This window comes from Talpa europaea (assembly GCF_964194135.1).
Source record: "Talpa europaea genome assembly, chromosome: 7".
Lineage (NCBI taxonomy): Eukaryota > Metazoa > Chordata > Mammalia > Eulipotyphla > Talpidae > Talpa > Talpa europaea.
The window spans coordinates 136,080,659-136,107,160 of NC_140074.1; the positions used below are offsets into that span (position 1 = coordinate 136,080,659).

At 73.8% G+C, this 26,502-nt stretch overlaps 1 protein-coding gene across 1 annotated transcript; it reads right to left on the reverse strand.

Annotated features, from left to right (window-relative positions):
* Positions 1 to 70: 70 nt before the first annotated feature.
* Positions 71 to 13,819, reverse strand: AATK (apoptosis associated tyrosine kinase; the record flags this gene model as incomplete). Its single annotated transcript, XM_084238105.1, has 14 exons — positions 13,760 to 13,819; positions 11,486 to 11,633; positions 9,752 to 9,831; positions 9,147 to 9,268; positions 8,968 to 9,055; positions 8,411 to 8,544; positions 7,458 to 7,542; positions 7,263 to 7,384; positions 6,072 to 6,221; positions 3,235 to 5,755; positions 3,015 to 3,162; positions 2,630 to 2,818; positions 676 to 695; positions 71 to 352 (listed from the first exon to the last, which is right to left on the reverse strand). Exons 1-14 carry the CDS (start codon positions 13,802 to 13,804, stop codon positions 71 to 73), a joined length of 4,134 nt encoding a protein of 1,377 aa, XP_084094231.1. The 5' UTR covers positions 13,805 to 13,819.
* Between the last annotated feature and the right edge of the window lie 12,683 nt (positions 13,820 to 26,502).

Here is a 26,502-nt window from a genome sequence, read left to right on the forward strand (position 1 = left end):
CTCCCCGCGGAGGTGGCTCTGCAGGCACCAGGAGAACACGCCGCCCTCTCGTGGCCACCGTGGCCGCTGTCTACTCAATAAAGAGGCGCTCCCGGTCCTGGGCCGCCGGCCGGGCCTCTCGAGGTGAATCTCCTAGGACACGCTGCTTCCTCCGCCGCCCGCCAAGCGCTCCGCCTGTGCTCCGCCGGGCCTCCCGCTCCCGCCAGCAGCTCGGGGGGTAGGAGGCTGCCGTGGGACCCCAGCTCTCCGCCCTGCCCCGGGGCCGGGTGGGCGTTGCTGAGGCCTGGGTCCCCACGCCTTGTGTCTCTGCGGCCGAGATGCCGTCGCCGTGACCCGCGTGGTGCCAGCCCCTCTGGGGGGGGGAGGTCTCGGGCTGAGCGGCTCCTCCCGACCTTCTCAAGAGGGTCCTGGAGCCTGAGCCACTGCAGCCCGCCCACACCCCAGGCTGGGGGACAGAGCCACAGGGCAGGTGCTGGGGCGGGGGCCGTCTCCAGTCCACCCCCTCCACGCTGAGGGACAGGTGTGACCCCTTGGAGGGGCGGGAAAGGGCCGCGGGGGACAGTCGCCCTCCCTGGCTCGGGAAGAACCCCCAGGGCACGTGGGGCCTTGCTCACTGCAGGGTGCTGCGCCCACCCCAGGCAGAGTGGCAGCCGGGCCCTAGCACGGCCCACGCACCCTCCCGCCCAGGGCATCACCTGCAGCCGCAAAGAAAACACAGGCCACCGTGAAGGCTGTTTCTTAGCTCCATTTCTCTTAAAAAACAAACCAAAGAACAGGAAAACCATTGCGCCAGCATCCTAAGCCTCGAACTCAGAAACAACAGAACGCAAACCCGAACACAAGCCCCAGCCCCCACAGCCCCCACCTTTACGTCTCTTTGGCAACAGTGACGAGAGCCGGGCGCGCCCACTCCCAGGTGGCAGTTCCGCTCCCAGCGCCCCGCCTTGGCGGGAGGCGCCCTGACCGGGCTGGGCAGCAGCGCGGCCCCTGCTTCCTCTGCCAGCCGAGCCGGGCAGCATCCTGCAGGGCAGCTGGCGGCACCGCCCTGCCACAGGCACCTCTAAACCCGGCGTTGGCAGGGGGTGGCCTGGAGCAGGCTGCCCGCCACCTGGGCTCCAGCGGGAGGGGCCGGGCAGCAGCTGGGCAGACCCTGTGTGCAGGGGCGCTGATGGGTCTGACAATGAGGAGAAGTACAGCCACAGACTTGAGGTAAGGGGGCACACGTGAGCCTGGGGTGCTGAGTAAACCCAAAACCAGGAAAGGGCGGAGGAAGCAGCGCTGGCTCAGTGACCAGCACTTCCCAAGGTGAGGACACACGTCCCGCGACGCGCCCAGCCAAGAGCAGGTGCCTTGGCCGCAGAGGTCAAGCAGTCCAGCAGCGATGACCGGGGGAGGAGCAGCAGCAGGATGGGCACCATCAGCCCTGAGGGCGACACGCATCTCTGGGGGCTAACAGCAAACCCGAGTGTCCGCGACAAGTTCTGCCCCCAGGGCAGCACTGGCGAGTAGGCACAGTCACTGCCCGTCAGGGCCAGGGAGGAACCTCTCGTCCTGCTCTCCTCTCCGAGCACTGCGCGGAGCACTGAGGCACCAGGAGCTGCCGCCAGCCGCCACCAGGAACGCAGCTCCCACTCACGCAGCGTCACCATCCTCGCTGCTGCCCGAACAGGACAGACAGGGGCTCCGGCCACGTAGGCTCCAAGACGGGGCACCACCTGGCCTCAAGCCTCTTTATAGCCGCCCCCAGCACCTGCCACGGAGCCTGGCAAACAAGGGGTGCCCTGTGAGCACTAGGGGAGACGCCGAGACACAGCAGGTGCCTAGAGAACCCCAGCTTGGACAACCACTGCTCCCCAGGGCTCCCGGGCCGAAGCCTCACGCCCTGCCCGGTCTGCCTCTCATGTCCAACGGGGCCCGTCCTCTTCCTGCCATAGCGGCAGAGCCCAAGCCAAGCCAGCTCAGCAATCGTCCCCAGAGCCCTCGCAGGTGGAGAAACTGAGGCTGGCCAGGGCCCCACACTCGCCTTCCAGCAACCGGCTTGTTCGCACAGACACCCGTGGACGGCGCACCCGTGCTGAGGCACAGCAGCCGGCAGAGACCCGGCCTGCCCAGGTGGAGGGGGCGGAGCGCACCTCCCGGCGCGGCGGGCGGCCTTCCCAGGGGGCCTAGCACAGTAGGGGCGTGGGGGCTGCCTGGCAGGAAAGAGCTCCCGGGTGCCAGGGCCGAGAGTGCGGCAGGGAGGGGAGGCTACGGCCCTGCCCCCAGGCTCCCACGCCCGAGGCCTTAGCCACGGGCTGAATTTGAACCTCCGGACCCCCAGGCCCCGGGCCAGTGCCGCGGGGGTGGGCGTGGAGGAGGGAGACCCGCAGCGGCGGGACGGCCCCGGGGGAGCGGCCGCTGTGGGTTCGGGGGCTCAGGTCAGGCGGAGACCAGCCTGGGCAGGCGTGTCTGGGACCCCGCGCCTCCCCGGAGGACGCGGGGCCAGAGCGCGCCGCCGTGGCGCCCCAGCACCTGCGAGCCTCAGCTTCCCCCCGACACCCGCGCGCGGCGTCAGAGAACCAAGCGCAGGGCCTCGCCCTCCGGGCCCTCCCGGCGCCCGCGCGGACCCCCGCCCGCCCGGCGGACTCACCTCCCACGGACCCGGCGTCCGAGTCGGACACCTGAGTGATGGAGAAGCGGGACGCGGGCGCCGGGGAGACGGTGAAGCGCGAGAAGGGGCCCGGCGCGGCGGGCTTGGGGGCCGCGGCGGCGGCGGCGGGCGGGCCGGGCTCCTCGGGGCGCAGCAGCGCGAAGCGGTCGTCCCACTCGAAGCTCCCGCCTGCAAGCGGCGTCCCGCGCACCGCGTCAGGAGCCGGCGCCCTGACGTCAGCGACACGCGCCGCGGCCCCGCCCCACTCGGGCCCCGCCCCCGCCGGTGACAGGCCCCGCCCCACTCGGGCCCCGCCCCCGCCGGTGACAGGCCCCGCCCCACTCGGGCCCCGCCCCCCGCCGCGGGCGCCCCGCCCCCAACTCACCCTCGGGCGCCGCGGAGCCGTCCGGGGAGCCGTGCGCGGGGCGCGGCCGGCTCGGGGCCGCGGGGGCGCCGGGGCTGCCGGCCGGGAGCCCGGGGGCCGGCTCCTGGGCGCCGGGGAAGGGCTCCCCGCGCTCCCGCGTGGGGCTCTCCTGGAGGGCAGAGCGGCACGTGGTCGGCGCCCGGCCGGCGGCCACCCCGCCCCCGCGGCCCGCCCGGCCCACCTGGTCGAAGAGGTAGACGGTGACGTCGTCGAAGAAGGACACGGCCTTCTTCTTGCGCGCCAGGTCGGCGCGGAGCGCCGCGGACAGCAGCCCGGGCACCTTGAGCAGCCCGCGCAGGCCGCGCGCGCTCTGGCTCTCGGCCACCACCACGGGCACGGGCGGCGCCTCCTCGTCGCTGTCCTCGCCCGGCTCCTGGACGCTGTAGCAGCGGAGCTCCTCGTCCGACTCGTCGCTGTCCTCGCTGTCCTTGTCCTCCTCCTCCGCGCCGCCCCCGGGGGCGGCGGGGCGCCCCGGCAGGGCCAGGCGCAGCGGCGCGCGGGGGGCGCAGGGGCCTGCGGGCCGCGCCGTCGCAGGCGGCAGCGCCGGGGCCTCCCGGGGCTCCGGGCCGGGGCCCTCCGAGCTCGGAGGGGCGGGGGTCAGCAGAAGACTCTTAGAACACCCAGGGCTGGGGAGCAGCTGCAGCGGGGCTGGGCCTCGGGGCCCGCGAGGCTCCAGTCCGGGGTCAGCATGGCAGGTGCTTGGCTCCGGGGGTGGGGGCACCCCCCTCAGCACCCCAGACTCCAGGGACTCCTGTGCAGGCTGTGGCCCGGGCCCCTGCAGGCCCTCCAGGCCCGGCTCTGACCCACAGACCGGCACCTCCCTGAGCTTCCGCTCAGGGCCCCGGGGCGGCTCGGGCTCGGCGTCCAGGTCCGAGAAGTAGGCCGAGTCGCGGTAGGGGCTCTTCTCTCCGAGGCTGCCCAGGGAGGCGGAGAGCCGAGTCTCGGGCCCAGGGCTCACCACCTTGGAGGTCTCCCCGAAGGCCTCGGGCTCACATGGCTCGTGCGCCTCCTTGAGCACAAACTCGGGGGACTCATAGTTCTCGGTGTCATAGCCACTGTCCAAGGCTCGGGGCTGCCCCCCAGGGGTGCTGGCGGCCAACGGGCTGAAGACCTCGCGGCTGCCATAGTTGGCTGAGGATGGGAGGTGCAGGGAGCCCAGGCAGCCGGGAGCCCCCACCTGCGGCTGCAAGTGTAAGGCTGCCGGCACATCCAGCTTCTTGGCCCGGGGGCCGGCGCCGGCTGAGCCAGCAAGGATGCCAGGGGTGGCCACGGGCGCGTCCTCGGCCTCGCTGCCCAGCGCCACCAGCTCTGGGTCACTGCCACTGTGGTCCAGGGCCCAGGCTGGCTCAGGGCCAGTTGTCTGGCTACCGGTGGCAGGTGAAGCGGGCAGCGTGGTGGGGGCATTGGCCCTCTCAGCAGGAAGGGGGGCTCCCTCCTGGGATGGGGAGGGAATAGAGGGAAGGGGCAGCTGGGATCCAGGGGTGCTCTCGGCCTCCTCAGCAAGCCTGGGCTCTGCCTGGGGGTTGCCACCCCCAGCTGTGGCTGCTTCTGCCCAGAGGGGTGTAAGCGGGCAAGCGGCAGGTGCCACGCCCTCAGCAGACAGGTGCTGAGGTAGATGGGGGAAGCCGGAGCAGCGGCCCAGCTCCTTGCTAGGGGAGACCACCTGCAGCCCAAGGAGAGGCTCCCTGGGGTCCTCTGAGGCCAGGAGCTGGCCCAGCTCTGCACCCAGGGAGCAGCCAGCGCCCCAGGGCTGCAGTGCCCGGCTGGTGCTGTTGTTGTTGGCCGACATGTTGGAACTCCAGTGTCTGTGCTGGGCAGTCCTGAGCGCCTCGGCCTCCCCTTGCTCCTCCCCCAGCTCCGCCCCACCCGGGGATGTCTCCGAGGGGGATGTACCCAGTGGGTCCTCAAAAAAGGGGGGGCAGAAGGCTGCCTCCCTCCAGTCGGGGTCCTCGGCTCCAGGCTCTGCCAGTATCAGGGCACTGGGCGAGGGCGAGCACGAGGGGCAGGCTGGCCCCTGGCCTTGGCTCCTGCACAGGGAGTCACCGCAGTGGTCCCACGAGCCACTGGTGGGCACAGGGTGGCCCAGTAGCTGCTCCGTGACCAGCGAGTTGGTGGCGCTGCCGTCGGAATCATCGCCCCGGGCAGGGCCGTCCAGGCGCGAGGCTGGGGCACGGGGACTGGGCATGCAGTCCGCACAGTCCGGGTCGTGGCCGGCGGCGGGCGCGGGCTCCTCCAGGCGGATGAAGTACTCGCTGCCCACGGAGGGGCTGTGCGCGCTGAGCACCGGCACCACGCCCGGGGGCGCGCCGTCCAGCGCACACAGCTCCTGCAGGCGCGGCGCGCCCCCGGGCGGCGGGAAGGCCTCAGCACCCCGGCCCACCTCCCATTTGTACTCGAAGTTGAGGCCGCGGCTGGTCTCGGTCACCGTCAGCACGTCATCGCCGTCCCCGTGGAAGCCGTCGCCCGCAAACTGCTCCAGCAGCGGGAAGGACGAGGTGGCAGCGAGCTCACCTGCGCCCCCGGGCGCCGGCCCCGCGCCCCCCCTGTCTGTGCTGGGCCGCAGCGCCCGCCAGCGCCGCTCGAACTCTTCCTCCTCCTCCTCGGAGCTGCGCCGCGCGCACAGGTAGGTCAGCAGCAGGTGCACCTCCTCCGCCGTGGGCCGCTGCTCTGGCTGCAGCCAGCAGAACTGCATCACCTCATACCTGCGGGAGGCGCCCGCCAGGTGGGCAGTTAGGGCCCCGGCGGGACTTCAGGACTTTCCCACTTAATTAAAGGACACCCCCCAACCTGCTGAGGTGGGCATGGGGGTGGGTGACCCCCGTGCTGCGGCCTCTCCCCTTAGTTCAGCCCTCCCCGCGGGCAAGAGGCTTGTGTTGGGCGGAGGCGGCCATTTCCCTGTGGACAGCGGTTGCTGCCCAGAGGAGGCTGCCGGCCAGAGAGCAGCCGGGGGAGCCACTGCCCTAGGAACTGGGAGCACCCGTCCTGCAGGCGCCTCCCCCCAGCGCCCAGGGCCCTCACCAGCGGTCGGACAGGGTCAGCTGCAGCTGGGGCTTGGGCAGCTTGAGCTGCTGCTCCCGGACAGCGAAGGCCAGCACCTGCCTGTCTGAGTGGTGGGGGTAGGGCTGCGCGCCCAGCTCGAAGAGCTCCCAGATGGTCACGCCCAGGGACCTGCGGGGCCACGAGCACGCTCTGAGCCCTGGGCGCCCAGGGGCAACTCCCGTCACCCCGTGGCACTGGGGCCAGGACTCCCCCGCCACGCCCTCCCCGAGGACAGCCAGGCCCAGCCCGCGCCCACATGAGCCCAAATAAAAGCCAGGCGGCCTCCGTGACCATGTGCGTGCTGTGCTCCTTCCCTCGGCCCCGCGAGACGCGCACCATGCCAGCTGCGGAGCCCCCCCGTCCCGCCGGCGTCCCGGTGGCTGGGAGGAGGGAGCGGGGCCCAGGGACGGAAGATGAGCTGCCTGGAGGCCGGGAGTGGGCAGGGCAGCCAGCGCCCAAGGGCTGGAGCAGACAACACCGGGCTCTGTCCCGGCACGTGGCCTCGCCCAGCTCCGCCTGACCAGCTGTCCAGGGTGGCGGGCGCAGACAGAGATGTCACAGCGGCCTGGGTTAGTGCCACCTGGGTTAGCGGCGAAGGGGCGGGGAAGGACAGGCCGGGACCAGAGGGCGTGGTAGGCCCGCAGCAGGCACTGAGCTGGCCCATGCATGGGCCTCTGTGGGAGGCCAAATAGGCCCTGGGAGCAGTGGGGGTAGCAGGGCCCGGTCAGGGTGGGAGCCGGGGCCACCCTGGCAGCGACGTCCAGGGCCTGTGGCGCCTACACCCGCCCAGTCGCGGGCCTGGCTCGGTCAGCCCATCTGGAGGTCCCAGGTCCAGATGCCCACCCTGTGCTCAGTCCTGTGTCAGGGCTCCTCAGGGGTGCACAGGCTATGGTTCCGGGGCCCACCCACTGCCCCTCTGCAGGAAGAGGTGCCTTGGCGCCCTGGCTACCAGCGCCCGCCGGTCAGTTGTCCCCAACAGGCGTCCCCGCCGAAAGGCACATCCCCTGGGGCGTCCACGGTGGGCAGGAGGGGCGTGACTGGGCACTGGGCACTCTGTCCCGCAGCCACACCCTAGAGCCACGAGGCTGGGCAGACCAGCCTGCCCCTCAGCACCGCCGGCCTGGACAAGCAAAAGCTGGAGGGTGGGACTGGGGCCCACCCGCCGCTCACCACACATTGCTGGCCCGGGTCTGGTCCACCACCAGCAGGTTGCAGTGCACCTCGTCCACCAGCTCGGGCGCGATCCAGCGCAGCGGCACCCACAGCTGGTCGGCCGTCACGAAGTAGTCCTCCTGGGGGCGAGCGCAGCGTCACCCCGGCCCCGCGCCGCCCGCCGCCCGCCGCCCGCCGCCCGCCCACACTTACTCTGTATCGGTGATGGGCCAGGCCGTAGTCGCCGACCTTCACCGTCAGGTCGGCCGCCAGCAGGCAGTTCCTCAGGGCCAGGTCACTGGGGGTGGGAGGGCGGGGTCAGCAGCAGGGCCGCTGGGGGCGCTCTGACCCTGGCGCCTGGCCGCTGTCGCTGGGGGCTGCTTGGCCAGGCAGTAGCAGGAGGGCACAGCTGAGAGGCCGCTCACCCTCCCTCTGCCCACGCCGGCCCAGGCCCCAGCAGAGCAGGAACCAGGCCCCGAGGGGCTAGGACGTGCCAGAGGCCGCAGGGACCCTCTCCTGACTCAGCCCACCCTCCCCTCCAGGACACCGGTCAGCCGACTCCCCTCAAGGGCGGGTGGGCCCAGGGACACCTGCACGCCTGGAGTCAGGAACGGGCTGGCCCCAGGGCAGGTGGGGTGCGGGGTGTGCTCTGCGGCCGGGTGGGCCACCCCCACCTCCAGCCCAGCGCTGGCCCTTGGCCTTCCGGGGTGCCGGGTGCGGGCGACCGCGGGCCAGGGGTGCGGGGCAGGGCCCGGGCCGTGGAGGCTGGCGGCTGCCCTCTGCAACAAAATCACTGATGCTGGAGTCGCGGAGTCATCACTCAGCACCAGGATGTTGTTGGGGAGGACGGCCCGAGCGGCGCCGGCTGGCGGGTCACGCGTCCTCTTCTTCCGGCCCACCCCCCGCTCAGCGCCCTGGCCCGACTCTCCGACCTCAGGGGCCGGGGCGGCAGGATAGAGCCGTCCACCCCCCGCGGGCCTGGGTGAGGGGGCAGCCTGGCCGGGCCTCCACCCCGCTGCAGGCCCCCGGCCAGCTGGGCAGTGTGCCTCCCGCCCAGGACCCCGGCCCTCAAGAGCAGATGCCACGCCCGGTGCCCAGCCACTGGCGACTCCTGAGGCAGACCCAGGGCAGCCCCGCGCCGCCCTCCTGCAGGCCAGAGCCCTCACCTGTGCACGTAGTTGTTGCGATGCAGGTGCAGGACGCCGCAGGCCACCTCGCAGGCCATGCGCTGCAGGGTCAGCGGGTCGGGCGCCATGGACTCGGCCCCCCGGCAGCTCCGCAGGTAGCCCTTGAGGTCCCCCTGCCGAAGGGGCAGCACCATCACCCGCCGCCCGCACGCTGGCCGCCCAGCCCAACCGCCCTGGCCGCAGCCGCGGGAGAGCAGGCCGGACTCCGGCCCAGCAGGCTGGCGCGCCCCGGAGGCTGGGGCGGTGCAGCTGGCCGGGGCCTCCCTGACATGGCCGGCGCCAGGCAGGACCCGGAGGGCGGGGAGGCTCTGGGGGTCGCGGCAGGGCCCGAGTCCCCTCCAGGGAGGGGGCTGCCCTGAGCCTGAGCACTGAGCTGGGTGTGGGCGGCCCCGGGCCGGCGGGCTCCAGGCGCGGTGAGGCCGAGCGCGGGCGGCTGAGCGGGCGGGGAGGGGAGGGCGGCCAGGCCGGGTCCCAGTCTCCACAGCCACCCGGAGCGATGTGGGCGGCGCGGGCGCGCGGCGGGAGGCCCGACTCACCAGGGGGCAGGACTCCATCACCAGCAGGTAGGGCGTCTCCTCGGCACACCGGGCCAGGCAGCGGAGCAGGTTGCTGTGCTGCAGCGCCCTGCGGAGCCGACAGCTGCCCCTGACTCCCGGCCGGCGGGCAGGAGGGGCCGGCCCTGCGGGCCAGGAGCGCCCGCCCCCGCGCCACCCACCTGTAGGGCTGGGCCTCCTCCAGGAACTGCGTCTGCTCCTGCACGCTGGCGCTGGCCTTCAGCTCCTTCACCACCACCCGCGCGCTGCCGCCGCCGCCCGCGCTCACCTCCCCCAGGAGCACCTGTGGGCGCCGCGTCACCACCACCGCGGCCCCGCCCCGGGCTCCTCCTCCCCCCAGACAGGCCACCTCGCCTTCTGCGCCTCAGTCTACTTGGCCGCGAAGTGGGCTCCGGCCCTCCAGGGGGGCCTCCTGGCTGTCATTCTCTCTTATGCTCACCTCCCCCCAGGCTCAAGGGCCCCCGCTGTTCTGGGCTCTCTCTGGGGGTGCTGGGGGTGCGCAGTAAGGAAGAGGGACCCGGCCCCCCCCAGCCAGGGGTCGGGGAGCAGCCAGGACGCAGCATCTCCTCGTCCTCCCACAGCCCTCAGGAGCCCCAGGAGACTGGCCCCCGCGTCTGGCACCGGGAGCGACAGAGAAAGGACTGGGGAGGGAGGTCCCATGAGGGGCTGGGCGGGGTCTGGAGAGGGGTCCCAGGGCCGGGCAGCTCCCAGGAAAAGCAAGTGTCCGACCCCTTGCCTGCCGGGCCGGGGTGGCGGGGCAGCTCACCTTCCCGAACCAGCCGCGGCCGATCTCCTCCAGGTACAGGAGGCTGTGCCGGCCCAGGTCCGCCGACTTGAGCAGCTGCACTGTAAGGGGTGGGGGCGCAGGGCTCCGGCTCAGCCCCCTCCCCACGCCCGTGCCCCCCGCCTGCCCCTGCGGGGGCCGCCTGCTGGCTGGGGAGCCCCCCGCGCCTGGAGACTGCCATCAGGAGCGGGGCGCCGGGGCCTCCTTCCAGGTGTGTCTGGGAAGGCCGTGCCCCCGGCTCCAGGGACCAGCCAGGCCAAAGACGGGGCGGGAGCTGGGGCGGCCAGGGCAGTGCTGCAGCAGCGGGGCCGGGCGAGGCCCCGGGGGCCCCAGCGGCCGCCCCTCACCCCACACAGCCTGGCACTCCGGCGCCACGCATGCCATAGGCGCCTTTGTTGAGGGCTGCCTGGCGCTGCCCTGCACGGAGCACACTGGGTCCATTCTCCTGCCCAACAGACTGGGTGAGGTCAGCGGGAAGGAAGGGTCAGCAGGGCCCGCAGGGCAGGCCGGGACTGCTGAGCCCACTCGCGCCCCGCCTGTGCCCTGAGGATTCCCTGAATTCTGCTCCCACGCCCAGTGCCCCGAGGCCAGCCAGGGCCAATGGGAGTGGGCGGTGGGGTGGGGCCGCTCCCTGGGGGCTGTGGGCCCAGATGCTGGGCTCCCTGCCCAGAGACCCGCCCGGGTCCCAGCCTGCAGAGGCCCCTCTCCGCCAGGGACGGGCGGGAGCTTGCAGGCCGCCAGCTAGGGCACCCGGGACACACCGCAGCCGGAGGAGGCACGGGGCCCGGCGCGACCACAGGGTCTGCCCAAGAGCTTGGGGTGCGCCTCCTCCTGGGTGCCCGCCCGGTGGTTACCCTTGACCGTAGCTGGGCTGCCCTCCCAGCACCCCCTGAAATCCCCCCACCCCAGAAGCAGGGCTTCGGCTGGAGACAGAGAAAACCAGCAACCATGAGGACAGTCCCTGGCACCTGCCCGGGCAGGCGTGGCCCTCGACCCCTCTGGCTCCCAGCGCCCAGCCACGTCAGCGTCGCCCACTGGCCGGGCCTCAGCCAGGAAGGCAGAGCCCACCCTCGAGGCCTGGGGGGGCAGGTCTGGAGTCCTGCCTCGGGCGGACAGTGGGGCAGGGGCCCTGGGCAGTGGCCTTGTGGTCAGGCCATGAAACCTCAAGCAGAAGCAGGGGGCGGCCTGCTCTGGGCTGCAATAACAGGCCCCTCTGCCCTGGGGGCTCCCGGGGGAGCTGCAGCGTAGATCCCCTAGGAGCTGCCAGAGGACCTGGGGTCAGGGACCCCTGCTCGGAGACAGAACTCCAGCATCAGGCGCCAGCCCGGCCGTGAACGGAGCCAGCTGTGCTGATGGGTAGGCCGCAGGCCACCTGCCCCACCCCGGCCTGAGTGAGGGAAAGAAACGCTGATTCACGGCCCCGCCCGCAGAGGGCACCCCTGAGAGACCCTGCCCCGTGGCGCCCTGCCCTGCAGGCCAGCTGGTGCTGAGCGTGTGCTGGGACCCGGCCTCCCCGAGGCAGCGAGGGGCCCTGCCCCCCAGCACAGGGGGCCACCCCCGGGTGTGCCTCTGCACCGAGCCCCGGCAAGAGGTGGTGGGCGGGGGGCTGTCCCCAAGCCCACCCGTGCCAGCCTCCTGCCACTCCCCCAGCACTGGCCGCCGAGCCAGCTGCCCCCCGCACCCCTCACCACGCGGGCCTGGCCAGCAGGCACTGACCTGATCTCCCCGGCTGCTTGGCCATGGGCAGGGAGACCTCGGTGAGAGGCAGGACATACACGTCCGGCCCGTTGGGGGCCGGGGCCGCCGGGGAGTCCTGCACGCAGAAGCCGGCCGCGTACTCCTCCCCCTCGGCATTCTCCAGCTCCTGGGCCAAGGAACAGGCAGTGAGCGGGGGCGGGAAGGGCCGGGGGCGGCCGGGCTCTGAAAGGCCCTTTTCTTCCTAGGCCGGCTCCCACCTCCCCGAGAGCTGGGGTGGGGAGGGCTGGGGGCCCGACCCACAATGGGAGCCCCACCGCGGCGGGACCCCAGCTCGCGCTCTCCCCACGTCCGGCCCCTCCCCCAGACGCGGCTCTCTGGCTGGTGCCAAAGGCAGAGCCCCAAAGCTGGGCTGCCCCTCGCGCACCAAGCTCCCATTCCGTGGGGGCAGCACACCCACGACACAGGGGTGCTGGAGGCCAGGGCCAAGGCCAGCCGCCGCCCAGGGTCAGACCCCGGCCCTCACGGCCACCTGGTCCTGCCCGGTCCTGCTCGCCCTGGGCAGCTGCCTTGGGGCCAGGGGCTCGGGCAGACCAGGGGCTCCCTCCCCAACCCACCTGGCTCAGTGGACGAGCAACTGAGAGCCCCAACAGAGGGATGATGGGGACCCCACCACCCCACGGCCTGGAGGGCACCTACCCTGGCCATCTGCCTGCAGGCCTGGACCTTGACCCTGGGGCGCAGTCCGCCGACTCCCAGGGCTCCTTAAGAGCACGCCCCGGCAGCCCCGGGCTGGGCCACACCTGGCCAGGCTGCTATTTTGAAATGGGGCTGCCACACCTGCCCATGGGGAGCCCCCACCCTGGGTCCAGAGCACACTCCTGGGCCAGAGTCTCCGGAGACGAGCAGCGCCAGGCCCCAGCCACGCCCCCCGCCCTGCCCCGCCTCTTGGATGGCACCTGCTCCGACCCGGCCCAGGGCCCGGGCAGGGAAACTGAGGCCCAGAGGGTGGAGGCCTCCTGGGGCGTTGCTGCCACTGCCCACTCAGCAGTGCCAGGCGTGCAAGCAGAGGACCGGGGCTGGGGGCCTGCAGGCACCTCCCTAGGGCTGGGAGGCCGCCGGGCCAGACCCCCAGCTGGCTCCACGGGGCACACTCCTGCCAGGCCTGGTCCCCGTTACCTGGCGCTGCCCCCAGGGCGCCCAGCCCGCGGCGCCGGCACAGCGGGCGAGCAGGTAGGACAGCGTGAGCATCGCTGCAGCCGGTCCCAGCAGGCGCTCTGAAGGCCGCCTCCCAGGCGCGTTGGCGCTGGAATGTCCGGCACCATGTCCCCGGGGGAGGGGGGCTGAGGCTGGGCCTGGTCAGGGCCTTGTTCTCCAGGGCGTGGGGGGGCGACTCAGCCTCTGAGGGCCCACCCCTGGGTGCCGCCCGCCCTGCCCCATGGCCTGGCCCAGGGCTGCCTGTCTCGGATGAGGCCTGCAGGCAGGCGGTGCCGGCCGGGCCCCCACCCCGGCAGGAGCAGAGACAGCCTCGGCGCAGCTCCGGCCGGTGCCAGACCCCTGGAGGGCCGGGGATAGCAAGTGCCCACAAGGCCTGGCCAGGAGGCAGGTGCCGCTGCCCAGGCCCCTCGGCCGGGTGCTGTGCCGTGTGGGGGTGCGCCCACAGGGGAGCAGCAGGTGGTGGCCGGGACCATGGGGCGCTCGCCCCCCTCCTGGCCCTGCAGGAACTCGCCCTCCAGCCCGCAGGGGCAGCCGAACGCCCCGGCCTGGTCAGCAGGAGCTCGTCCCGGCTTCTCTGCCGGGTGCGCCCCACGGGGCTGCAGCGGGCGGGGGCAGGGCTGGGGGCCCAAGGGTGGTTCTCGGCCATCTCGGATGGCTCCGCCACACAGCCCCCGGGGGCTGGGCCCTGCCCGGGCACTCGAGACACTGCTGCCCCGTGGGCACTGCCCCGCGGCCAGCGCGGCCCTCGGCCCTGAGGCGGGGGTGCAGAGCCGCGCAAGCCGGGCCGAGAGCTGCTCTTGGCTCCCCAGACGCGAGCCCGGGAGGCCTGGGTTTCCCTTCGCCGCCGGAACGAGCAGGGATGTGGCCTCCAGCCTCGCAGCGGCTCCGGGAGGCCAGCCCACCCCAGGCTGCTCCGGCCCCAGACCTGCGAGACCTTCCCTGCCTGGGGCTGACGTCGGGGGCGGGGGTCTCCCCGGGAGTCTCCAGAGGGGCACCGGGGCCGGGCCTGGGCCCCGAGCAGCCGCCTGGAGGCCGGGGGGCCGTCGCCCGGCCATGCAGGGAGCCCTCGGCCCTCACCTTGAAGCCGACGCCACCCTTCTTGCAGCACAGGCAGGCCAGCATGAGGGCGACGGCGGCGAAGAGGCCGGAGAAGGACACGGCCACCACGGCCAGCGAGGACGACCAGGAGAGCTCGCCGAGCGGGGCGCCGCCTGCGGGAGAGGGCAGTCAGGGCAGCCTCGACCGCCAGGCCCCACGCACCCTTCGGGGGCCACCGGGTCCCACCCTGCCCTGCTCCCAGCCCACCTGGACGGGGCCTCCGCGCCCGACCCTCGCTCCGAGGCCAGCCTGGGCCCCACATGCGGCCAGGCGGGCGCAAGCTGCAGCGCCTCGGCTGGCCACTGGGGGCCGCTCTGGCCTCAGCGGGGGCACCTGCCAGGTTCCCAGCCTGGGAGGTTCACAGACACCCCCAGAGGTCAGGGTCTGGAACAACAGGGACGCCCAGGTCTCCCCCAGAGTCCAGTCACCTGGCCCCACGGCAGAGAGCGAAGGGGGGAAGTGGGCACTGCAGACCCCAGGGGGCCGGGAGGAGCTGCTGCTGTCCACTGCCGCGTGCGGGTCCGGCAGCCAGGCCAGGGCCGTGAGGCCCGTCCAGCCTCTGGGGTGAGGGGCCCTTTGTCACCAAGGGGGTGGGTCTGCTGGGCAGGCACCAGAGTCCCCCACTCCCCAAGGTCTGGGGTGTCCCGCCGCCCATTGCCAAATGGCCACCAGGAGCCTCCCAGGGGCTGCTACTGCGGATGGGGGGACTCCCTCTGCAGGTCCCTCAAGGCCAGCCCTCACCCAGAGGGGGCGGGACGTGGCCCCCAACACACAGCAGGGCACCGGGGTCTGCCCCAAGCCAGGGACCCGCTGCCTTCCCCTCCCGCCCCGCCCACCCGCCAGAGCCAGACACACGGCCGGGGACAGAGGGGGGCCGCCGGCTGTCCACCCGCACAGCGCAGGGCGTGCCTCCCCGCACCCCCTGTCCAGTCCACCCTCCCTCCCTGGAGGCCTCCCGCTTGCGCCCCGCCCGCTCTGCTCCCCCCGAACAGGTGTGGCCAGGCGGCCGCACCCTCTGGACTCCCCACAAGCAAGCGCCAGGGACCCCGGCGCGCGGATCTGGCCCATGGGCGCACGGAGGCCCGCCCCGCTGTGGGAGGCCGCGGTCCCGCCCCAGAGTAAGCCGCCCGCCCCGGCTCTGCGTCCCGCCCAAATCCCACCCAAACCCCGCCCGCTCCTGTGTCCGGCCGCGGCGGGACAGAGAGGAGAGAGGGCGAGAGGGCGGGGCGGGCGCCACCGCAGTCCCGAGGCCGCCTCTCTGGGCCGCGGGGCACAAAGGACACGGCTGGGCTACTCGGTCTCTGGGAGGCCCCCGGGCACGCGCCGTCCCCCTTGGGCTGCCCGGGCCGGGCCCCTCTCGCCTCCACACGTCCAGCCGGGCCGGCCGCCGATGGCCACCGGTGCTGCGCTGCCCCGCCCCACCCTTCAGGTCGGCTGAGCCGGGCCAAGCCCCCCAGGGCTGGGATGCCAGCCCCTGCCGCCCCCAGCCTCGTGGAGACACGCAGGCATTTCTGGGAGCGGCAGGCAGGGCCGGCAGGGCCTCCCACCTCAGTGCCTCAGTTTCCCCACTCAGCTGGGAGGGGCCTCGCCCGCTGAAGGGTCTGGAATTCCTCTGAAGAAGCAGCGGCCACGTGGCCCCCGGGCTGGCCGCGACCGTGAGCTGCCCCGCAAGCTGGCATCAGGGGCCTCGGCCGCCATCGGCAGGACTGGGGGCGAAGGGTCGGCAGAGCAGGCGCGGACCCGGCGGCCAGGACCCCCGCGCAGGACCCCGGCCATGGAGAAACAGGCAGGCCCGTGCGCACGCGCGGCCCCCCAGAGCCGGCTGAAACCACCACGCGTCCACGCCGGCGGCAACGCGGGGCGAGGGAACCAAGAAAGTGGCTCTGGCTAGAATCCATTCAGAGGCAGAGCGCCCGGGACGCGGCCCCCGAGGAGGGGACACCCGAGGCGGAGGACGTGCGCCCCGAGGGCCGGGCAGGGCCGGGCGCCCACAGGGACACTCGCTGGCCAGGGTGGGCCCGCACGCAGCCCCAGCTCTGCACGTAGGCGAGCGGATAACCACGCGCACGTGGGCGCCGGAACCCCAGCTGCACACTCACCCAAGAAGGCAGACGACGGCCAGCAGCGGCCACGCGCCCGGGTCCAGACGGTGCAAAAAGCAACGTGGCGCCGGCCCAAGCAGGCAACTGGCCCGAGCGCCGAGTCAGCCCCACTGGCCAGCCCTGGGCCGCGGTCAGGCGGGCTGGCCTCTGTGGCCCCCGCGCAGGGAGGGCCTTGGGATGGACGAGGAGGGCCACTCGCCAGCCCCCCCACAAGCCCAGGACAAGGCTCAGGATCAAGACTGGACAGCAGGGGGCCTCCCCGGTGGCGCAGCGGTTGAGCGCTGGGTTGCGAAGCTGCCCGCAGCCTCTGCAGCGCCGGTTCCATCCCCGGCTGCTCCCCGGCCACCGGAGGAGGGTCCCACATGGCGCGCAGACCTCTCCTGCCGCCCGCTGCTCCCCTCAGCAGTGTCCTTCGGTCCTTCTGCCTGCTCTGCTCCCCGCTCTGGCTCTGGTGAATCCTCTCACCCTCCCGCGCGTCTGACTGTACCCGGTGCTTGTATACATAAATAAATAAATAAACAAACAAACAAATAAATAAAAATAAATCTTAAAAAAGAAAAGAAAAGACTGGACAGCAGGACTCACGGAGAAGACGCCGTGCGGCCACGACCCACACGCAGGCGCTACCGGGGCCCCTCCCGATGGCGGGAATCGGGTCAGGTGACCCCCCGGAGGGCAAGGGCGGCAGACGGCCACGAGCGGGGCCCTCGTGGGGTTCATAGCCGGAAACGGAGCCTACTGGGTGGACCCCGGAGGCCGATCGGAGGCATCTGCAAGCTTTCGCCGAAGTGGAGGGAAGTGCGTGCCCCGCACGGCTGCCGCCCACAGGCCCTGCTACCTCCCCGCGGCCTCCGCTGCCAGCCCGGGCAGCCGGTGCACTGGACCCAGACGGAGGCAGCCGGAGCCACCCAGGGGTGCCCCAAAGCCCCCTGGAGGCGGACTTCTCCCCGAAACCAAGTGTGTCCCTCGTGCCCAGCGCCCCACCCACCCCTGCTCTCCCCAGCACCTCTGCTCGGCACCCTGGGCCCAGCGCCCAGCCAGCACCATCCTGGGGCCTCCGCCACACCAGGACCCCCAAGGCTGAGCTGCTTCAAGTCCCCTGGGGAGTCAGGGCCGGCCCACCCCATGCACCCTGGATGGTGTTCCCCCCAAGTGCAGCCAGACCCCCAACTTGGTGGGTGCTGGGCGACCTCCCGGAAGCACGCCCAGCCCAGGCCAACATCCACCTCCGGCCCAGCGGCCCCTGCAGCTGCCACCACAGCCCCGCACCACCTCGGTCCCGGTGGGCCCGGCCCAGCCCCCACCCCGGGGTGTCCCGGCACCACCTCACCTGAGGCCCACGGGGCTCCGTACGGGGTGGGGATCCCAGCAGGCCTGGGTGGGGCCCCTGAGGACACCCCGGCCCCCTCCCCCGCTCCCCCCAGCTGTGACACAAACAGGATCCCGCGCAGGAAGGAGCTCACGCAACAGGGGCGTGCCGGGCGCGAGGGGCCCCGGGTCGGCGCGCAGGCACTGGCCGAGCCCCGGGAGCCCCGCCACAGCCCCAGCACCCCCTCCCACACTGGCTGGAGCAAATGGCAGCACCTGAGGGTCCCCAGGCAGGAAGGAGAGAGCTGTGCCGTGCCCCATGGGCATCTGGGGGTGTCCCCTACCAGGGGAGGGGCCCCGCCTCTGTCCCCTCCCACCGCCCCATCTGAGGTCGGGGGAGACAGAAGGGGGGAGACCCAGAACCCTTGTGTGTCTGACTAGAGAGCTCCGGGGCGGGCTGCTGGCCCGGCCAGCGCGTCTGCCCGCCGCCTCTCGCTGCAGAGGCCCCACGGACAGGCCACCCCCAAGCGCCACACTGCGAGGGGTGGTTATGGAGGGCAGCGGTCCCAGCTGAACCCCCAGTATTCCAAGTGGAGACACTGAGGCACTTTCCACCTGGTGCGCTCTGGACAGAGGTCCAGCCAATGCCCCCTGGTGCTCTGACTCCACCCCCAGCAGGCCAGGAGTCTGAGGGGTGTCGGGGTTAGGGCCACAGCCCCCGACCTGCCAGGCCTCCCCCACAGGCTTCACAGCCCCCAACCTGCCAGGCCTCCCCCCCTCAGTCGGGCCTCTTCACCCAGAGTCCTGCTGTCTTAACTGCCGGGGCACACGTGCCATGAGCAGGGCTGGGACTGGTGCAGGGGACACCGATCATCTGGGCAAGGATGGCGGCAGCGTGAGTGTCCAGTGCTAAGAAATGACCACAGTCGCCCTGCCAGCCAAGGCGTGACCCAGCGACAGCCCCAGCTGCAGTCAAGTCCACAGGACACATGGCCTGATCCACCCAGGCCCAAGCTGCCAGGCCCAGGCGCCCCAACAGCTCAAGGCCCTGGTGAGCGCCCCCAGGGCAGGAAGGCCTGCCAGGTGGCTGTGGCTGCATGGTCACACAGCGCCCACACCAGACCCTGGCCACACATCCACAGGGGGCCGAGAGACTGAGGCCAGCACCGTGCCTGCCCTCTGCCACCCAGGCCAGGTGCTGCCCGTCCGGGGGATCCAGGGCCTGGGCCCTGCCCCAGGGACTCGGGAGGGAGGGAGGCAGCTCACAGCCCCCGCCCCACCCCTGCACGCGTACCCCCGTCCCTCCCTTGGGCACCCACGCCCTGCACATACTCCCTAGTGGCCTGTGTCCACTCGCACTGCGGTTATCCCACCAGGGCCACAGCAACGCCCCGGCCCCACCATCAGGCCGGCCCAACGGGACCGCCCGCACCCACAGGCACAATGGAAGAAGTTCCCCAACTTCACCCCAAGGTGACGTCTCTCCCACCGGCCTGAGAAAGCCCGGACAGAGCAGCGGACACTCACCCAGGCCCCCTGACAGCTGAGGTCGCCCACCCCAGGGCCTGCCCAACACCGCTGGGCACCAGGCAGGGGGACAAGATCTGGAGAAGTGGGTCCCTCCCAGCAGGCCGGCCCCTGAAGGCCGAGCCCACCGCCCCCGGGGGAGGGCCCCGCCCGGCCAGGCGCAGGAGGCCCAGCCCGGCTGCCGTGACAGGCCACCAGGGTCCCTCCGCTCGGCCACATCCCGCCTGACCTCACTGCCCGTGACAGGCGGCCCAGCGCACGTGCCCGTCCTCAGGTGCTGACCGCACACCCCGCCCTGGGCCTGCCTGTGCCCCCGGAACCGTGTCCCGGGCTCCGGGCGCACTCCCACTTGGCTCCAGCGGCCGCGCCACCCCCGGGGGCCCTCAGGATGCCTCCACCCAAGGCCCAGGCAGCCCCGGCCCTGGCAGAGAGGGGGTACTCGGTGGCCCCATCCCCCGCAGCGGCCCAGACTGGCAGCTGGGAGCCGGCCCCGCCTGCGCCCGTAGCCCTCGTTGCCTCGCCAGGGACAGGGCGGCCGGGCAGCGCGGGTCTGCCTGGCTCCTCACGCCAGGGCGGGCCGGAGCGAGGCCCGGAGGTGCTGGCGTCCCCCTGTAGCTGCAGTCGGGCCGGCGCGCGGCAGATCCGGGGCGCAGCTCGTGGGAGGGAGCGCAGACCAGCCCCCACGAGCCAGAGCCGCCCGGAGGGGGCCCAGGGCCAAGCACACAGAGCCACAGGGGGTCAGGCTGGGGCCCCCCGCGGCGCCCCAACCCCTGGGCCCCCTGGTCCCTCTGCCTCTCTCCAGGACCTGCCACTGGCCGCCGGCCCCTGGGCCCAGGAGACGAGGCCCCCACAGCCGCACAGGGTCTCGTCCGGAGCCGGGCGGACGTGGCGGGGGCTCCGCAGCCAGGCCCCCCGCCGGGGAAGGGCACGCGGGGTCAGGGTGGACATAGGGGCTGAGGGCGGAGGGTCGGGGCAGCCACCTCAGGACAGGCTCCGAGGCAGGCAGCAGCAGGCGCAGCCTTTGCACGGACACCAGGGGGACCACCTGCGGGCACAGGCGTCCCTGCCCGCCATGACGTGGGCCGCTGCCCGGGACTGGCTCCCCCTGCCCCCCACGACCCTGCCCCCATCCAGGGCCCAGGCGCTCGGAGGTCAAGGTCAGGAGGGCTTCAAGGGGCCCAGCACGCCAGGGCCAGCTGGGATGGGGCCGAGCAGGAGGCGCTGCAGGCCGGGCGGGCCTCACAGGCCCAGACCCAGCAGGCGAGCTGGAGGTGGGGAGAAAACCCAGACATAAAGCCAGACTCCCGGCACCCCGCTTCACAGCCCCCCCAGTGGCAGCGGGCCGTGGGGGAGGACACGGCAGCAACTCAGCGGAATCAGGCCCGCCCCAGGCGGCAGCGGCCCGCACTGTGTGCACCAGGGCACATGTGAGTGCTCGCGTGGGCAATGCCAGCGTGGGCGCCCCTCACGGCAGGCGCAGGCAGGTGTGGCCAGGTGTGGCCGGTCACGTCCCCTGGGTGGGTGCAGGTGTGCAGCCCGGGCTGCGGGCGCCCGCGGGTCTGCGTGCTCACAGGTGAGAGCCCCGCACCTGAGCTGCGGGCACAGGCGACGCGGGCGAGGGCCCATTGGAGAGACGTCCCCTGGGGGGACGGGCACAGCCTGGCTGTCCAAAGGATGCCCCAGAATCCAGAAATATTTTCCCCCAGGAGAGGGAGGCCCCTCACTCCCCACGGCGTGCACCCAGAGACACAGCCCAGCTCGTCCAAGGGCCGCCTCGCCCCCGCTGGGGCTGGCCGGGGAGGCCTGGGCAGGCCCCACAGACCGCTGGGCTCGAGAGCTGCTGCCGGTGAGCCCACCAGCTGGGCAGCAGGACCCGTGCGCCGCACCCATCCCCTGCTCGGCCCCCAGACCGGGACTGCTGGGCCTCGCTGGCCTGCGTGCCCATCCACACCGGGGTGTGGCCTGGCGGGGAGGGCACGGGCCAGGACACGGCAGGGGCACAGCGTGAAGCTGAGAGGCTGGGGGAAGCCGAACCTCCCGGAGCTGCCCATGCCTGGGTGGGCAAGGCGGCCGAGGCAAGGCCACCATCGGACGCCCCCGCCCAGCCAGGCCCAGCTGGCCTGAGGCCGGGGAGCCCCGGTCACCCTCAGGTCTTGGATCCCACGCCCCGCCCGCCGGCCCCCAGGTGAGGCCCCTGTGTGGGCGCTCAGAGGGGCCGCCAGACACAGGCTGCTCTCCCGCCTCAGACCCCAGCATCCTGTGGGCGGCGCCCGAGGTGGGGCAGGCCTAGGGCCCCTCCAGCCAGCAACCAGGAGTTCCGGCTGCAGGCCGGGAGAGCCCTACTGTGAGTGCTGGGGCTCAGGGCAGGCCAGGCGCCCCACTTTCCTGCCCACGGGCCCCCGGAGCTGCCACCCCGCCTACAGCGGGCCGCGCTCCCCCCTCGCCTGCCGGCGCAGTTGGAGCCATTAACTGGCACCTTGTAATTACAGCGACCGCAGCTGCGGAGGCCAACGTCAGCCAGCGCCAGGTCTGAGGGTGGGGGCTCCCCGGGGCAAGGAGGGGCGGCTCTGGGCCCATAAGACTCACGGTCCTGGGGACTGCCCCCGCCGCCCCCCCTGGGGGCCAACAGCTCCGAGGCCCAGAGCCATCTGGACAGCTGTCCCTGGAGATGGCCTGGGCCTGGAGCCGCCCTGCACGGCCACCCCCACCTGCCCTCCGGCCGGAGGCCACCGCTGGCCTTTAGGACTGCAGGGGCTCATCGCTGAGAGGACAGGACACCCTCGGCCCAGCAGGGAGACCTGCCCAGCCCTCTCCCTGGGGGAGCAAATGCCTCCAGCTGGAGCGGGGGCCGGGGCCTGCTCCAGGGAGGGGTCCGGAGAGCCCCGGGCAGCTGGGGCAGGAAGCAGCGGTGTGGGCGGGACCGTGGTCCCCCTGGTCATGCAGGCCCAGCTCAGGGCCGGGGCTTCTCTCCCACTTGGCTGGGCCGGAGCCCGACAGGCAGGGGAAGCGAGCGCTCGGCCTGCTGGTGTCCGGTGCGGGCCTCCAGCTGCCCCATCCCTTCAGCCCACCCACTGCCCCCCGGAGCCGGGGCCAGCGGCCTGGGAGAGCCTGCCGCTGAGCCACTGGCCTGGAGGGTGAGCGGCCCGGCCCGTAGCCTGCTGGACGGGGCCACCTTGGCTCCCTGCCATCGGGGGTCTGGGCACCCACCCCGCGTGTCTCTTCCGAGCCTCCGCCCAGCGGGCCGGCCACTGCTCCCATCTTCCCACGCAGGCGGCCAGGTAGGGCTTCCCGCACGGCCCCCACCCTGGGGGAGCCTCCCACGCTGAGACCAAGGCCCGGCAAGGGCCCGGCGGCCGCACCGGACAGTGACGCTCCCACGCCTCCCCGGGGTCCTAGTCCCGGCCACTTCCCCCTCTGGACGCCTGGGGCCAGCACAGGCCCTCGCGCCCGCTACCTGCCCTGGGAGGCGCCACCCAGGCCCCTGGGGCCGCTGCCCAGCCCCAGCGCGGGCGGGGGGTGCCAGCCCCAGGCCTGCCCGGCCCGACAGGGTCCCCGCGGCCGGGCCGCTCGGAGCGCTGGGCGAGAAGGGGCGCCCCCCCCCCCCCCCGCACAGCAGGCGGCGCGGCCGCGGACTCACCGGGGTCGAGGTGGGAGCTGAAGGCGAAGCTGGGGTTGAAGAAGGACGACATGGCCCGGCCGGCGGCGCGCGGGCTCCCGGCTGCGCCGCGCTCAGGACGCCCGCGGCCCCGGCCCGCGCCGCGCCATCGCCGGCGCCGCCGCAGGTGGAGCGCCCCGCCCGGCCGGCCGGCCCGCCGCAGCGGCCGGGGGCGGGGGGGCCGGCGGGGGGCGGGGGGGCCGGCGGGGGGCGGCGGGGCCGGCGGGGGCGGCGGGGGGCGGCGGGGGGCGGGGGGCCGGCGGGGGCGGCGGGGAGAGGCGCGGCCGCCGCGGGGCTCGGCTGGCGCGGCCCGAAAACACCGGCGGGAGCGCGCGCGAGGCTCCCCCCGCCGGGGGCCACGGAGACGCGCGCGGGGAGCCCGGGGCGCGGGGGGCGCGGCGCGCGGGGCGGGCTCGGAGACGCAGCACCGGAGACCCGGAGACGCGGGGGAGGCGCGGAGCCGGCGGGGGTCTCGGAGGCCCGGGGCTTGGGGGGGGGCACGGAGGCGGGGGGCACGGAGGCGGGGGGCACGGAGATTGGGGGGCACGGAGGCGGGGTCACGGAGGTTGGGGGGCACGGAGGCGGGGGGCACGGAGATTGGGGGGCACGGAGATTGGGGGGCACGGAGGTTGGGGGGCACGGAGGTTGGGGGGCACGGAGATTGGGGGGCACGGAGGCGGGGGGCACGGAGGCTGGGGGGCACGGAGGCTGGGGGGCACGGAGGCTGGGGGGCACGGAGACTGGGGGGCACGGAGATTGGGGGCACGGAGGCTGGGGGGCACGGAGGCGGGGGGCACGGAGATTGGGGGGCACGGAGGCTGGGGGGCACGGAGATTGGGGGGCACGGAGATTGGGGGGCACGGAGATTGGGGGGCACGGAGGCTGGGGGGCACGGAGATTGGGGGGCACGGAGGCGGGGGGCATGGAGATTGGGGGTCACGGAGATTGGGGGTCACGGAGATTGGGGGCACGGAGGCTGGGGGGCACGGAGATTGGGGGGCACGGAGACTGGGGGGCACGGAGATTGGGGGCACGGAGGCTGGGGGGCACGGAGATTGGGGGGCACGGAGGCGGGGGGCACGGAGGCTGGGGGGCACGGAGATTGGGGGGCACGGAGGCGGGGGGCATGGAGATTGGGGGTCACGGAGATTGGGGGGCACGGAGATTGGGGGGCACGGAGATTGGGGGGCACGGAGACTGGGGGGCACGGAGATTGGGGGCACGGAGGCTGGGGGGCACGGAGATTGGGGGGCACGGAGGCGGGGGGCACGGAGGCTGGGGGGCACGGAGGTGGGGGCACGGAGGCGGGGGGCACGAAGGTTGGGGGGCACGGAGGCGGGGGGCACGGAGGCGGGGGCACGGAGGCGGGGGGCACGGAGGCGGGGGGCACGGAGGCGGGGGGCACGGAGGCGGGGGCACGGAGGCTGGGGGGCACGGAGGCGGGGATCACGGAGGCGGGGGGGCACGGAGATTGGGGGGCACGGAGGCTGGGGGCACGGAGGCGGGGGGGCACGGAGGCTGGGGGGCACGGAGATTGGGGGGCACGGAGGCTGGGGGGCACGGAGATTGGGGGGCACGGAGATTGGGGGGCACGGAGGCTGGGGGGCACGGAGATTGGGGGGCACGGAGGTGGGGGGCACGGAGATTGGGGGGCACGGAGGCTGGGGGGCACGGAGATTGGGGGGCACGGAGGCAGGGGGCATGGAGATTGGGGGTCACGGAGATTGGGGGTCACGGAGGCTGGGGGGCACGGAGATTGGGGGGCACGGAGATTGGGGGGCACGGAGGCTGGGGGGCACGGAGGCGGGGGGCACGGAGGCTGGGGGGCACGGAGATTGGGGGGCACGGAGACTGGGGGGCACGGAGATTGGGGGCACGGAGGCTGGGGGGCACGGAGATTGGGGGGCACGGAGGCGGGGGGCACGGAAGCTGGGGGGCACAGAGGCGGGGGCATGGAGGCTGGGGGGCACGGATGCGGGGGCACGGAGGTGGGGGGCACGGAGGTTGGGGGGCACGGAGGCGGGGGGCACGGAGGCGGGGGCACGGAGGCTGGGGGGCACGGAGGCGGGGGGCATGGAGGCGGGGGGCACGGAGGCGGGGGGCACGGAGGCGGGGGCACGGAGGCTGGGGGGCACGGAGGCGGGGATCACAGAGGCGGGGGGGCACGGAGATTGGGGGGCACGGAGGCTGGGGGCACGGAGGCGGGGGGGCACGGAGGCTGGGGGGCACGGAGGCTGGGGGGCACGGAGGCGGGGGGCACGGAGGCAGGGGGGCACGGAGGCTGGGGGGCACGGAGGCAGGGGGGGCACGGAGGCTGGGGGGCACGGAGGCGGGGGGCACGGAGGCGGGGGGGGCACGGAGGCCGGGGTCTCGGAGGCGGGGGCGCGGCAGCGGCGCGGGGGGCACGCGCAGGGGCGGCTGGCACCTGCCGCACTGGCGGGGCGGGGGCGCGATTCCGGCCGAGCAGCCCGCCTGGGCCCAGAGGCGCCAGCCCCTCCCGCGAGGGCCGGTTCCGTCGGGGCGGCTCTGGGCCGGCCCTCCCGCCACAGTGCCATCTTGCTCTGGGCCGGTGGCGGCGGGCGGGGCCGCGGGCAGGGCCGGCCAGGGCGGGGGCGGGGTTCCGAGTGCTGCTGCGAGGCTTGGGCGCTCCCCGGCTGTCCCCTGGCCCCGGAGCGGGCCCTGGGCCGCCCCTGCAGGGTGGGGTGGGGAACGGCAGGAGCAGGTTATGCGCCAGGACCCAGACCCACGGGGACAGCAGGGACCCCAAGTTCCTGGCGGAGGGGACAGAGAAAGGCGGGAAGGCTGGCCTCTTCGGAGAGGCCGCCATGACGCCCCCTTATCCCAACGTGGCCCCTTCCCATCAATGGGCGAAGGCAGGCGCCCCCCCTTCTCCCTGTGTGGGGACCCCCAGTGCCCACCTCAGGCCTTGGAGGTGGGCAGGGCCTCCAGGAGCTTCTCCAGGCCCTGACGGTGCCCACGGCGGGTTGAGGGCCAAGGAGCCACGGGCACGGGCCCCAGGGCCAGGTCCCCCAAGACATCACCCAGATATGGGGAGGCCCTTGAGAACAGGCAGGGCAGGACCAGCAGCTCCAAGCTCCTCTGCCCAGGCCCTCCGCCCGCGTGGCCGGGTCACTGCCCGGCTCCACCGAATGCCCAGGACACGCGGTGGCCACCTGCAGAGAGGGGCCTTGGGGCGGGAGGGCCTCTGTGCGCAGAGCTCCTTCCTCGGGCCCAGGTGGGGCAGGAGGACCCCAGAGCTCCGGGCCCAGCACCGCACCCTTGGAGGTGTCACAGGAACCAAGGGCCCTGCTGCTCCCCAGCAGGCCGGCTGCAGCTGGGGTGCCCTGAGCAGGCGCCCTCCTGAGAAGGGGCGGGCCCCAGGCTGGGGCTGGAGAGGACTAGGAAAGCCCTAGACCCGGCCCGGGGCCCCCTGAGGCCCCACACGCGCGAGGGACCGAGGGGCAGGCCCGGTGGCAGAGAGCGGCCGACGTGAGGCCCAGGACAGCGCAGGCTCAGCCGCCCGCCCCCCGGCAGGTGCTCGGACCAGGCTGCCCCGGAGAGGAGGGCGGCCCCGGTCACCCGGGTGCAGCAGGTGTCCAGGGGCCACGATGGGGGACGGTGCCTCTCGTGGGGGAGGCGGGATATTCTGGAATTTGGTAGAAGTGGGGGCGCCTGCCTGGGTGTGCGTGAAGCCCACAGCCCGGCACGCTGGCCGGGGCTCTGCGGCCCGTAGCCCGTCGCTCCGGCTCCTGCCGCGCCCTCCACACGGGCTGCGCAGCCGAGGTCGCTGCTTCAGTGTCGTTCCTTCAAGGCCAGCGAACACGGAAAACCCGTGACGCGCAGGAGCCGAGCGTCTGGGCCAGGCAGCAGTGGAAACCGGAGCCCCTGGCCCTGGGCGGCTCGCCCGCGCCGGCTCCCGGCCCCCGGCCCCCGCCCCGCGCCCCCGCCCCGCGCCCTCCAGCCCCTGCTCTGGGGCAGCCCCTGCTTCCTGCTCGGCCCTCGCGCGACACCGGAGCAGAGAAGGGCTGGCAGGGGGTCCGGCCACAGCCCCGGGGGGCCTCCTGCCGCCCGTCCCAGGTCGGGGCCGCCGCGCTCGCCCCCTCAGCAGCTCGGGCAGGACCTCCGGCTTT